Source organism: Curcuma longa, chromosome 16, assembly GCF_044706935.1.
Source record: "Curcuma longa cultivar G26 ecotype Majalengka, Jawa Barat chromosome 16, ITB_CL_G26_1.1, whole genome shotgun sequence".
Taxonomy (NCBI): Eukaryota; Viridiplantae; Streptophyta; class Magnoliopsida; order Zingiberales; family Zingiberaceae; genus Curcuma; species Curcuma longa.
Window position 1 is genome coordinate 11,572,932 of NC_133876.1, and position 12,938 is coordinate 11,585,869.

The 12,938-nt window shown below is 36.8% G+C and overlaps 2 protein-coding genes across 3 annotated transcripts; both read right to left on the reverse strand.

The window, feature by feature from the left end:
• Positions 1-5,810: 5,810 nt before the first annotated feature.
• On the reverse strand, positions 5,811-6,911 carry LOC141847970 (putative E3 ubiquitin-protein ligase XERICO). 2 transcript variants are annotated; one of them, XM_074736077.1, is made up of 2 exons: positions 6,829-6,911; positions 5,811-6,402 (listed from the first exon to the last, which is right to left on the reverse strand). In XM_074736077.1, the coding sequence occupies exon 2, from the start codon at positions 6,348-6,350 to the stop codon at positions 5,880-5,882; it is 471 nt and encodes a 156-aa protein (XP_074592178.1). In that variant the 5' UTR covers positions 6,351-6,402; positions 6,829-6,911; the 3' UTR covers positions 5,811-5,879. The 2 variants fall into 2 exon arrangements, with proteins under 2 accessions (XP_074592178.1, XP_074592179.1); XM_074736078.1 differs by having other exon boundaries at positions 5,811-6,361; positions 6,829-6,909.
• A 993-nt stretch (positions 6,912-7,904) lies between these two features.
• LOC141847899 (uncharacterized) lies at positions 7,905-12,460 on the reverse strand. Its single transcript, XM_074736004.1, has 4 exons — positions 12,281-12,460; positions 12,089-12,191; positions 8,859-9,236; positions 7,905-8,269 (listed from the first exon to the last, which is right to left on the reverse strand). Exons 1-4 carry the CDS (start codon positions 12,382-12,384, stop codon positions 8,141-8,143), a joined length of 714 nt encoding a protein of 237 aa, XP_074592105.1. The 5' UTR covers positions 12,385-12,460; the 3' UTR covers positions 7,905-8,140.
• Between the last annotated feature and the right edge of the window lie 478 nt (positions 12,461-12,938).

The window sequence follows — 12,938 nt, forward strand, 5'->3', positions numbered from 1 at the left end:
AGATCTTATGGTGTTGTGATCCTGCTAGTTATCATCCATTCGAGCATTTGGTGTTGGACTTGAGACTCTGAACCATTGGATATTCGAAAACCCTCAAAGATTATCCTTACCACATTAATAGCGCATCAATAGAGAGTGACGCTTCGCCTGATACTATATATACCCCACAGTTAGAGGGGGATTTCTCTCTCATTTTTATACACGGAATGTTGTAGGAACTGGCATCTGAACCATCCATGACGAAGGTTTAACTTGAAAAAGAAGTATTTTAAGAAGGAGAGGTTGATAATGAAGACGACCAATAATGATGAAACATTAGCCGTTACTAAAGGAGGTGATCGTTGGGGTCATTACAAGAAGGTGGCCAACAATGACAGCCGATGATGGCTGCAAAAGGAGTATCATAATGGGAGTCATTATTCAATGAAAGTTATAAAAAGAGATTGATAATCGAAGGAGAGTTATAGTTTTTTCTCTCTAATAATCTCTTTCATTTCATAGCATTTCCATTTCTCTCTTTTATGAAGTCTTATTTAAATATCGAAGGGGCCACATTGAGATAAGACTGACGCTTTTGACGACGTGTTAACCTTGAGCAGGAACCTATTCGTTGGACCCAAAGACAACAAAGAAACTATTACAAGAAAGAATTGAAAATTCTCATAAATAAGGAAAGGGATATAATAATGTTTAGAAAGAATTTGATATTCAATTTGCATGACAGTTTAGTTTTCTAGATTAGATTGAAACCGATCTCATATATATGTACATTGTCTTCTCTTTTTGTAATTGTTCAATAATCATATACTCAAAATTTTTTCATATTCAGTTTTCTCTTCATGGTATAAAGAGCACCAAACCTGGTGGCCTCCGAGGCATAACTAAATTGGTTGCAATGGAGCAGACTTGCAGAAGAAGATAAGGACTCGAATCTTGGCGAAACCGAACAATACTCTCCTCCGTCGTGACCAACTACAGTTTCTCGATTTACCTCCTCACAGATGGCCGTGAGGCCGACCATGTGGGATAGCGGATTCCACCTTTTGTAGAAAAGAACACCAAACTTGGTGACTCTTAAATCGATCCTTTGTTTAAGTTGCTTGATGCATCCCTTACCCAATACACGTTAAGCTTAGTCTCTCGTTCTCCAACAAGAAATTAAAGCAAGCTAAAACCTCTTTCAACCGTGGAAACATGAATCATCTTGCCATGCTTGCAGATCAAAACACTTAGACAAGTCAAGCAAATCAAGTTCATAAGCTCCATGGCTTTCCCATAGGTCATAAGCTCCATGGAAAGAACGTGAAGCCACCCAATCGACACCAAACTAGGGCTAACAATGCGACGATGGAACCAAACAAAGCATGATGGACCAAGGTTCGCAATTGAAGAATAATACAACCAATTGGTAGCTATGATTCAGAAAAGAGAGGTAATCCTTGTCACAACAGATTCCTGTCACAAATTTGTGACGGGAATCTGGACCGTTCGATTTTAAAATAGAAGATTAAATCCAGGTCATCGCAATCATCCATTCAATCTACGGCCTGAATTTAATCTTAACTTTAAAATTGAACGGTCCAGATTCCCATCACAAAATTTGTGACGAGAATTTATTGTGACAAGTAGCTTTATTTTTCAGAAAAATAATGATGGTAACACAACATTTTGCAAATACCATAGGTATTATCACAACATCATCTCAAATTAACACAATTAAGCATTGAATTGCACAATCATATTCTTTTCCAATTTTTATGTTGTGCAAGATGCCACTACGAGGAAGATGATTGGCCTGGGCAAGCAACATAATGACCTCTACTACCTAGCACAAGGCCATAATCCAACCTTTGTTAATGTTATTCACAAGCATTCCAATCATTGGCACCAACGTCTTGGCCACCCATCATCTTGTCCACTCCAAGTTCTCACTAACACCAACAGTACTGCAATTTATTTTGATTCTAAGCATGTTTGTGAAATTTGTCCTCTTGTCAAATAAATATGTTTATGTTTTTCATCTAGTTCAATTTCTTTTCAATCACCTTTTAAATTATTTTATTGTGACATTTGGGGACCGCATGGAATAAAATCTCACTCTAGGGTTCTCTTTTTTTAAACAATTGTTGATGATTATACTCGATATAATATTTTAAATTTGAAACTCAAGGAATCCTGCCATCCTTTATTTCTTGGGTGGAAACACAATTCCACTCTAGAATTAAATATTTTCTATAATGGAGATTATTCTCATAGTATAGTAAAGGCATCAATTATCATACCTCATGCACCTCAACTCCACAATAAAATGGAGTTGTTGAAAGAAAGCATCATCATCTTTTAAACGTTAAAGTTTTGGGCTGAAAGAGTTCAAACAGCTTGCTATTTGATAAACCATTTGCCCACACCTCTCCTTTCTCATAAATCCTCATATCAACTACTTTATAACAAATCGTCCACGTACACTCATCTCAGGACTTTTGGATGCCTTTGCTATGCCACTAATCTTCAACCCACACATAAATTTGACCAAAGAGCGCATCAGTGCATATTTGTTGATTATCCATTTTAGTATGTTTTCCATGAACATGTTTTCCCATTCCATACTAACCCACCAGAAGAACAATATGATGAGGTAGTTCTTCGCTTGCGTTACACCTCAGATGAACCAACCCTCATAGAAACAAATTAAACACCACATAAACTACTGATCCTCCTTCGCAATCACTTGTACCTTCCGTCCATGAAACTATCCTTAACTCAAACACTTCCACAACACAAACACCCCTTAGCACACTCCGTGCTAATCGCATAAGGCAACCAAGTATCAAACTCTGAAATTTCCATCTCTACTACACCACCATAGTTAACCCAAGTCAATCTTCTTCCTGAACTAGCACTTGTCACCCCTTGTCCATGTATGTTTCTTATGCACAACTATCACATAAATATCGGAATTTTGCTTATGCCATTACTATGCATGTGGAGCCTGAAACTTATGAGCAAGTAATGTTAGATCCGAAATGACAGACAGGAGGCTATGCATGAAGAATTAACTGCCCTTGAACAAAATAATACTTGGACACTCATGCCACTTCCCTCTAGTCATCTCCCAATCGGATGCAAATGAGTATACAAGATTAAACATAATTCGGATAGCACAATTGATATATATAAAGCCCGATTAGTGGTAAAGGGCTTCACTCAACAGGAAGGGATTGATTATAAGGAAACATTTGCACCTGTAGCCAAGTTAACCACAGTTCACTCTTTAATTGTTGTTGTTGTTGTTGTTGTTTGTAATTGGTCACTTCACCAAATGGATGTCCAGAATGTTTTTCTTCATGGTGATTTACTTGAAGAAGTTTATACGCAACTACCTCTCGATTTTCATCGACAGGGGGAGACACCTACGATATGTCAACTCAATAAATCATTATATGACTTTAAACAAGCCTCGTGGAGTTGGTTTCGCTTTCTAAAAGCATTCAGCAAGTTGGTTTTCTTCAATCTAAGACCGACTACTCACTTTTCACAATTGTTTTTGGTAATTCTTTCATAGTCGTACCCATGCATCTATGTCAATGACATGATTATAGCAGACAATGATGACAATGCAATCAATGCCTTCAAGAAGTTTCTCCAACTAAATTTTGTATCAAGGACCTTGGCCAATTACAATATTTCCTTAGTATTGAAGTTGCTCGATCTATTGACGATATTTCAATATCTCAACGAAAGTACACTATTGACATTCTAGATGAATCAGGTTACTTGGGGGCAAACCATTGTCTACACCTATGGAAGAAAATATCAAACTCTACCCAGAAGGAGAGTCATTAAAGAATCCATTTGCTTATAGAAGGATAGTGATACAAGTAATTTATCTCACCATGACAAAATCAGAGATAACTTATGCAGTTCATATTTTGAGTCAGTTTATGCAGAGCCAAGAAAGCCTCATTCAGATGTTGTACACCATCTTTTGTCGACTCAACAAATCATTATATGACTTTAAACAAGCCTCGCGGAGTTGGTTACGCTTTCTGAAAGCATTCAGCAAGTTGATTTTCTTCAATCTAAGACCGACTACTCACTTTTCACAAAGGTTTCTAGTAATTCTTTCATAATCGTACTCATCTATGTCAATGACATAATTATAGCAGGCAACGATGACAACGCAATTGATGCCTACAAGAAGTTTCTCCATCCAAATTTCATATCAAGGACCTCGACCAATTACAATATTTCCTTAGTATTGAAGTTGCTCGATCTATTGACGGTATTTTGATATCTCAATGAAAGTACACTATTGACATTCTAGATGAATCAGGTTGACTTGAGGGCAAACCATTGTCTACACCTATGGAAGAAAATGTCAAACTCTACCCAGAAGGAGAGCCATTAAAGAATCCATTTGCTTATAGAAGGATAGTGATACAACTAATTTATCTCACCATTACAAAACCAGAGATAACTTATGCAGTTCACATTCTGAGTCAGTTTATACAGAACCAAGAAAGCCTCATTCAGACATTGTACACCATCTTTTGTGATATCTTAAAGGTGGACCTGGCCAAGGATTATTTTTCCAAACCAAAGGAAATTTGCTCTTAAAGGGATTTTGCAACGTTGATTGGGCTCGGTGCTCAATCAACAGACGATCAGTAACCAATTATTGCATTTTCCGTGGGCGATCACTTATTCATGGAGAACCAAGAAACAAACTTCAGTTTCAATATCTTCAGTAGAATCAGAGTATCGAACCATGGCTTTAGTTATATGTGAACTTATATGGCTCAAGTATTTGTTAGATGATTTGAGGGTGAAGCATCGACAACTGACAATGCTATTATGTGATAATGAAACATCTCTCCACATTGCTGCCAACCTAGTTTGAAATCGATTGTCATGTAGTTCAAGAACGAATCCAGTCATGCACTATAGAAACTACCCATGTGTCATCTACTTCTCAACTTGCAAATTTGTTCATTAAACTATTAAATTCGTCGAATTTCTATTCCCTTCTTAGCAAGTTTGGCACTCTTGATATACATGTTCTAACTTGAGGAAGACTATTACAGAAAAGAATTGAAAGATTTTGTAATTAAAGAAAAACATACGTTGATGTTTAAATTAATTTACACTAAAAATATTGATAAATTGTCACTATAAATTTAACCTATACCTTTATACATATAAAACAACAATATTCTATATAGAATTTATAATAATATATTATTTAGTTAGTGATTTTGTGTATAGTTAAATTATCTAATAATAAATTAGTAAAATTCTATAAATTTTATGTTCATGTTCAAAATTTTATTTGAGTGTGATTAGGTACAAGTATGGTGTATAAAGGTAATTACATTAATTTCATTTTGGATGCCTATATTTATATTCTATATAAATAATAATAATTAAAAATTGATAAATTAAACTTATTCATAAACACAACATTTAATGGAAAAGGATAACCTAGCAAATCAAATATTAAATTTAATATTTCTTCTCACACTCTCATTTTAACATTTAGAAAATGAAAATTTACCGTTTGCTATTTTTGAATAAGAATAAAATTTGTAGAAAATAAAATAAAATAAATAAATAGAGACAAATCAATGATTTTAAAATTAATTTTAAAATGGCTTTTCTTCGAAAATTGGACGGGCTACAAGAACCTAAAAATGGAAATTGTGATCATCCATGGTGTTCTGTGCCACAAAGAAAAATAATACGCTACATAAAAAAAATGAAACTCAACATGATACACTCAATTACATGTGTCCCACTGCATGGATGTGGGACCCACTGCATGGAATGTGTCATATTGAGTTTCATGTTACATTTTTCATGTAGTGTATCATTGCTCTGTCCTAAAACCACGACCGTGAAGAACTCGAGACGACGGCGGCGGTAGTGTCCTCGCCGGGGAGGACGTAGGTCCGGCAGAGGGGGCACGTTGCGTGCTGGTAGTCGAGCCACGTTTCCAGGCAGGCTTTGTGGAAGACATGGCCGCAGGGAAGCGTGTTCACCATCGAGTCCGGTTCGAACCGGGCGAGACAGACTCGGCAGTCGGATGTCCGCTCGGCCGCCGCCCGCCGCCGGCCCAGGGCCAAGCCGAACCGGATGGGCCTGCAGCGGCTGCGGAACCGGTCCGTCAGGCTGTGCGGCTCGCAACCCTCTCCGGCGGCGTGCTCCGGAGGCAGAGGAGGCGATGCGCGGAGGCGGAGGAGGTGGAGGAGGGAGCGGATGAGCTGCTTTAGGATGGAAATGGTGAGGACGGTGTTGACGAGGACGAGAGTGAGCACGCTCTCCGATGGGGTCGGCATGCTCGAAAGCCCCATGGCTGTCGGAACTGGGAGATCGGACAGGTTTGGATGCGTTAGGAGTCGATAACTGGAAGCAAATTTCATCAGATCTACGAATTAAGATTTTAGCTCGAATTTGGGAATTATACAGATTTCGAGAGCAAAATAGAGCTTCTTAGTTCGTATTTAGAATTACACCGATCGATCGATCGCAAGCTACTCAAAGAATTAGAATCACATTGAATCTCTAAGAAGAGAACAATATCACAAAAAATTCACAGAAAAGAAACACGGATTTTCGAAAAACCAAATAGATGAACAACAATCGAACTCTTGGAAAGCTCGAACCCGAATGAAAACAAGAACAACAACGCAGTTCATCCAATAAACGCCAGAATTTTCTGTAAGCTATCAAAATAAAACAGATGCAACCTTTGAATCCCCAACACCGGATTAGTGTACTGAAAAAAAAAAGCAACAAAACAACAAAAAAGAACAGATCTGAAGCACTTACTTTGGCAATCTGTTGGTCTGTTCTCCTTTCTGCAGGAAGACTCCTGCTCGAGACGAATTAGGGCAAGCAAGTGAGAACTGAGAAGCGGGGAGCAGGCAGAGAACCACCGGAGCTAGGGTTCATTTATAGAAGGTAGCGGCGGTAATCTTACCGAGTTACCGCTCCCCTTCTTCGTGTCGATTACGGGAGCTTCTCGACTGCTTCTTAAACTCACCTCCGGTTTGCCAACTGGTTTTTTTTTTTGAAAGTAATTTCTTTAATAAAAATATAGAGATGTCAATTTAAATTTAAAATAAAAAATTTAATGGATTAATATGTTTAATTAAACTCAATGACAACCATTTTGATTCGTCCACGTGGCACGAACCGCCAAATGTAGTATGCCGCAATTGAATAAAAATCCCCATCTCAACTACCAAATCCAGTTAAATAGATAATCCAAATATTCTAATTAAATTTTAAATGTAAATAGGGAGTATATTTGTGTATCGGCTTAAGGTAATTTTATACGTAAATAGGGAGAATTAATTAAAATTTTTATTTTTAAATCTAAAAGATAAAAAATATAGATGAACAACGTGAACCACTGGACGTTGCAGTAACAAGTTGTGGATGAATGAGATGCAATGCCCCAGCGACGGCGACGGCGACGGCGACGGCGCGGCGCAGCTGCAGGACGATGAGTTACCTCCACGTGACGGTCACATGGGCGGGAGGTGGAGCACGCGATTTAGGGGGTCGAGTCACGTGCTTTCACGTTAGGGTTAGTTTGTCTGTGTCCCGGGGAGCACATCAGAACATTCCAGTTACGGAGTTTACGTGAGACACACCCGCAGCAAAAAGAAGAGAATACGAGGCATTCGAATTGTGGGAGCCACTGACCCGTCCAATTACGAGCTAGGTACATTCGTAACGAGTAACCAAATCTCTGTCGGATTAATTTATTATTTCTAACAATTTTTTTAGAACATAAAATTATATATTTTTTAAAATGATTTATAACGTCATGCAAAAGCAATACTCATAGAGTTTTTTTTTAAAAAAAAAAGATTTCTAATTATTATTTTTGTCAAAAGTAACAAGGTATACGAGTACTTTTATATTAAAAAAATATTCATTAACATGATCAAACTTACTTAAATTACAACTGAATCCAAATCGATAACCTTCCAGACCGAATATCAATTTGATGAGTGCAAAATAACAGTTCTTGTGGCAAAAGTAATAGATCTTCTCAACTGCCTCAAGATCTTTCAACATACAACAAGAACACCGTCTGGTTTTAAGGGAAAGGTGCTAACATGACAAGAGTTCATCCATACAATGCACGCCATGGCTCTCCAACGCTAGTTGACTTCTCAATGTTCTTCTGTGGAATTAAGTCCTTGGAGAAGATAAGACCCAAATGCCTGGCTACTGTCCCTCCCAACTTCTCCAGAACCTGAAATTAAAATTAATAGTTTAGACATGTTGTTTGAAGAGGTTAGTGAAGGATGAATCCTCTATCTTTTATTTCGTTTGTCAATGAACAAGCCTGTATAACTTATTGGCTCAAAATCGGGCCGAAAACTAACACTTGTTACTTGTTACATGGAGATTGCTTAAAGGATAATCTTCTTATCATCCTTCCTCTACACCTTTCGGTATTTTTACATATTCAATTTATCATCTCTTGGAAGGAAATTAGGACAATACTGTGCCTATAGAAGCCAGTTTAGAAACAAAAAAAGAATAAAAGGCATCATATCTTGCATTCATGCTAGTGTTTTCCTGCCAGAAACATAATCCAACCACTTAATCGATAGAAATATAATTGGCAATGTTAGTCCTCCAAGCTTGACTCTTAACACGAGAAAATACATCAGGTTCATTGAAGAAAAAACCAAAGATTGCAGATACCTCAAGTTTAGCCTAAATGAAGCAATTATGTCTATTAGGGCATAAACAGCAATTATGTCTCAACATAAATATCTAATAAGACAACAGATAATTTAAAGAAGCTCCGAAATGAGAGGAAAATTTTTGCATACCTCGAGCTCAGTATAGCTAGCTTGTCTATTAGGATGCTTAGGACCAGATGCAAGGAGGAGAACTGTTGGCAGATTTAAAATTCGTGCCATCAGCAACAAGCAAGCCAGAGATTCGCAATGAATTTGCAAGGATGGAGGCGCACTGATTGTGTCATTAATCATGGCTTTAGTGAGTTCAGATGTACCACCAATTTCAGTTGTGTAGATCACAAAGTCCTCATTAGCAGATTGTTCGTTCATTGCTCCCCTGTTAACCTGGAGGGCTTTCGTCGCAAAAGGAAGTACCAATGTAGTCTGACTAGGAACTGATGATAATAGTTCCCTGATAGCGTATGCAACAACAGGTGGACTGTAATTTTGCAGAAGGAAGATTGACACCTGAATGAATCACAGATTTTCAGTTCAATTGTCTATCGTACAATGAGTGGAGGGAAAGAACTATAATGCTGGTATGGTGGTCCATGCAAATATTTAACTGTAAGTGATGGAAACACTGAGAAGAAATTGCTCATATTTCTAGCATATCAATTCATTCAGTATTCAAGTTATTCGTACGAGAAGGAGATGCATGCACATAAATATATGGAATATGCGCAAAGGGCTACATTTATGAATATGCATGATGCAAAGACATGCAAATAGCATAATAGATGGGCTTCAGTTGGGAAAAAACTGGAATGACAGCCATCATATTGTTAGTTATGAATGTCATACTGATAGTTTATCACAGAAGGTTAACCATGGAAATATCATTAATGTTAGGGTGGGTGTGTAATTGTTAAAGTAATATGCTAAAATTCATGATCCACTAGTTAGTCCGTTTTTTAGAAACAATGAGCTAAATTTCAAATAAAATTAGGCCTAGAGGCTATATATTCTTGAATTGTAATCTCCCTGGGTGAATAATTGCATTCACAGAGTTACAGGTCACTAGGAAAGGAAGTAGCAGTTAGGAAACAGCATCAAATAGATAATGATATTGACATAATAGGGATGATGTTAGATTCCCTCCCCAGTTAGAAGTATAGGAAGTGTTTATAATAGCATCGCTGTTCAGTAGGCAATATTCTCTCTTGTAAATTAAAATAACCCTACACTGGTGCTTGAGGTAAGGCCAGATCGCTTGTTAGATAAGCAAGAGAGACCTTACCGAGTCACTAAAATCTTTGGTGTAAATTAAATAAATAAATTAACTTGGTGTTTGAGGAAGTGAAGGATTCCTAATAGGAAAGAGGTAGTGAATTACTAGTGAAGGGAAGAGGCAAATAACTCTTGATAATAAGAGAAGTGGATAATTGCTAGTAAAGGGAAGAGGTGGATAATTCCTGGTAAAAGGATGAAGTGGATAACTCCTAGTAAAGGGAAGTGGCAGAGAACTATCGGTAAAGGACAAAGTGGAGAAGAGTAAGCTATGCAACAATTTAGGTCCAAATTCGCGGAAGGTGATTAATTGTCTCCTTGAGATTCACTTAGAGGTCTCTATCACGAAGGTGACACCATGGCAAACCCCACCCCACATACTCTAACTTTGCCCATGGCCATCTTACATTAGGTCTCAAGATAAGTGTGTGCGACTATTTGCACATTGGACATACAAATCGATCATTCTAACACTATTTATCACCACAGTGGACACATGCCAGCTACTGCCTACCTAACTTAGCTTTCATAGATTGCCTAATGTTGACGCTAGTTGAGCCTTGCATTGCAAATGTGTCGCACATCCACCGTTCACAGTATCAATGGATAATTTCACCCACATTAAACTAATGAATGTGGATAGAAGGTACGTTTAGTCATGTAGCCCCTACATATATTTAAAATTACATGACAATACAGCAAAGGGGAGCTTTGGCGCGACAGTATAGTTGCTACCATGTGACCAAGAGGTCACGAGTTCAAGTCTCGAAAATAGTCTCTTGTAAAGCAGGGTAAGATTGCGTACAATAAACTTTTCCCCAGAATCCTGCATTGGCAGGAGCTTCGTACACCGGGCTGCCCTTTATATTACTAATACAATAACAACAACAACCGAGCCTTGTCCCACTAGATGGGGTCGAACATTACCAATAAGTGAAGTAATTTTATCCATGTTGTGTTACTTGGATGACATAAAGAATTAAAAGAAAAATAAATAAAACTGTCAATTTCTCTTATTGAAAGGAAATAGAGAGACAGGAAATATTTAATTTATGATTGAATCAAGCATAAAAGGGAAATGAAATCTTAGCATTTAATAAACACAAATAAGGAATTAATTCTTTCCTTCTGATTGCATCCAAGTAAACAAAAAAATGGAATAAAGTGGAAATAAAATATTATAATTTTTTTTCTTTTCTTTCCTTTTGATTCTCATATTCCCAAATCAAAGGCATGTTAGGCATGAACTAATGATGACCCAATGAGATTACATATCTTTTGTACACCATAATCAAGCGTAATATCATATGACAATATTATAGCCATCATCATCACTAAGTCGTGTTCGTTCCAACTAACTGATTTTGGCTATATGAATCTTATCCTTCAACTACAATGCAAGGTCATTACACTAGTAACATTCAAATCAATCAAGTGATTTTTCAATTGTGAAAATAATGCCTATTAACCTCCCACTTCTGATGTTGAATACACTAGCGTTCAACATTCATCCATAGGTTAGTTAGGAAGGGTATGGAGCAAATTTAGAAGCCCTTTATAGAAAAAGGATAGATGAAGTTTCTATTAATGAGAATTGATCTCCGTTGTGATATGATAAAGAGCCTTCAAAAATAAAGGTCTCTAAAGGTAAAAATTCACATTCAAAGAATATTTAGGTGGCATAATAATGAATCTAAAACTATTTTCTCTAAAGCAGATTCATGATCTAGTGTATATGTCGCTATTGGAATGTAAAAAAGTACTGTGTAAGCTCAGAATAACCACAATGCAGTTATTTTCTTCAACCATTAAAAGAAGTGCAGAAAAAAGTAGCACTAGATTTCTGATAGTTCATCAAAATGCATACACTTGGGTTACAAATTGTTACCATAATATTAGATTAATACGTAGGAAGAATAGAAGTTAATCGTATGAGAGTGCAGCATATGTTTTTGTCAATGCCATACATGTAAGTCATAAAAAGAACATTACTATGTATATTTCGAAGACCCAACACAAGAATGAAGTTTGCAATTTCTCATATGTTTAGCTTCGAGAATACAGAAAGCTAATAATACAAGTCGACTCACCTTAGGGGATCCAAGCGGGTCGACAAACTGGATAAGATCGCCGGAGGCTTTACGGTCCTTAACGCCATATTTCTCCAACGAGAGTTCAAAGGAGGAACTTTCCCTGTAGAAATTGACATTTCTTACCAAACATCGTTACTCAACAAGAAAATTGCGACCTTAGGGTTTTCTCTTTGGAAGGAAAGGGAAGACCTCGACAAGTTGGAGCTCGGATCCGGACGGAAGCCATCGGCGATGGCAACACCGAAGCCGTCGACGTCCCGAATTAGAACGATCACCGACGGCGCTAGCCTCATGGCTCGTGTCCGGCGAAGGTGACGATGGGGGTCGAGAACCTGCGAGACGGTCTCCGGAAATGGTCTAAGCAGAGAGGTGACGTAATCGAGAAGAAATTACCGCAAATAAATTGAATATATATATATATATATATATATGTGTAAATATTTAAATAGATTTATATATTAATTTCATTTATTTATTTTATATGTAGGAAGAAATTGATGCGGATAATTTTTTTTAAAAAAATGTGTAAATATTTAAATAGATTTGTATATTGACTTTATTTTGAAAAAAAACAAGGTAATAATTTCACTTAAGCATATTTTTCAAAATATATTAATTTGGATTATGTATAATATAGTGATATCTTAGTTGTAAGATGAATTTACAAAAAAAAAATCATACAACAAATTTCTCATAATTACTTCTAGAACTTGGTTTCATTGTGTCTAAGAAAACCTTTTTAACTTTGTTATTGATAGATTTATCAAAATTATTTAAACTAATTAAAATTATTTCAAAATTGTTATAGTAACTATGTCATAGTTCTTACACTACTACAATAGTATTG

Excerpts from the sequence above, each read along its gene's own strand:
- LOC141847970 (XM_074736077.1), bottom strand. The coding sequence starts at position 6,350 with ATGGGGCTTTCGAGCATGCCGACCCCATCGGAGAGCGTGCTCACTCTC.
- LOC141847899 (XM_074736004.1), bottom strand. The coding sequence starts at position 12,384 with ATGAGGCTAGCGCCGTCGGTGATCGTTCTAATTCGGGACGTCGACGGC. Across the intron at positions 12,192-12,280 it reads CCGAGCTCCAACTTGTCGAG|GGAAAGTTCCTCCTTTGAAC; the intron begins GTCTTCCCTTTC and ends CAATTTCTACAG. Across the intron at positions 9,237-12,088 it reads ACCCGCTTGGATCCCCTAAG|GTGTCAATCTTCCTTCTGCA; the intron begins GTGAGTCGACTT and ends TGATTCATTCAG.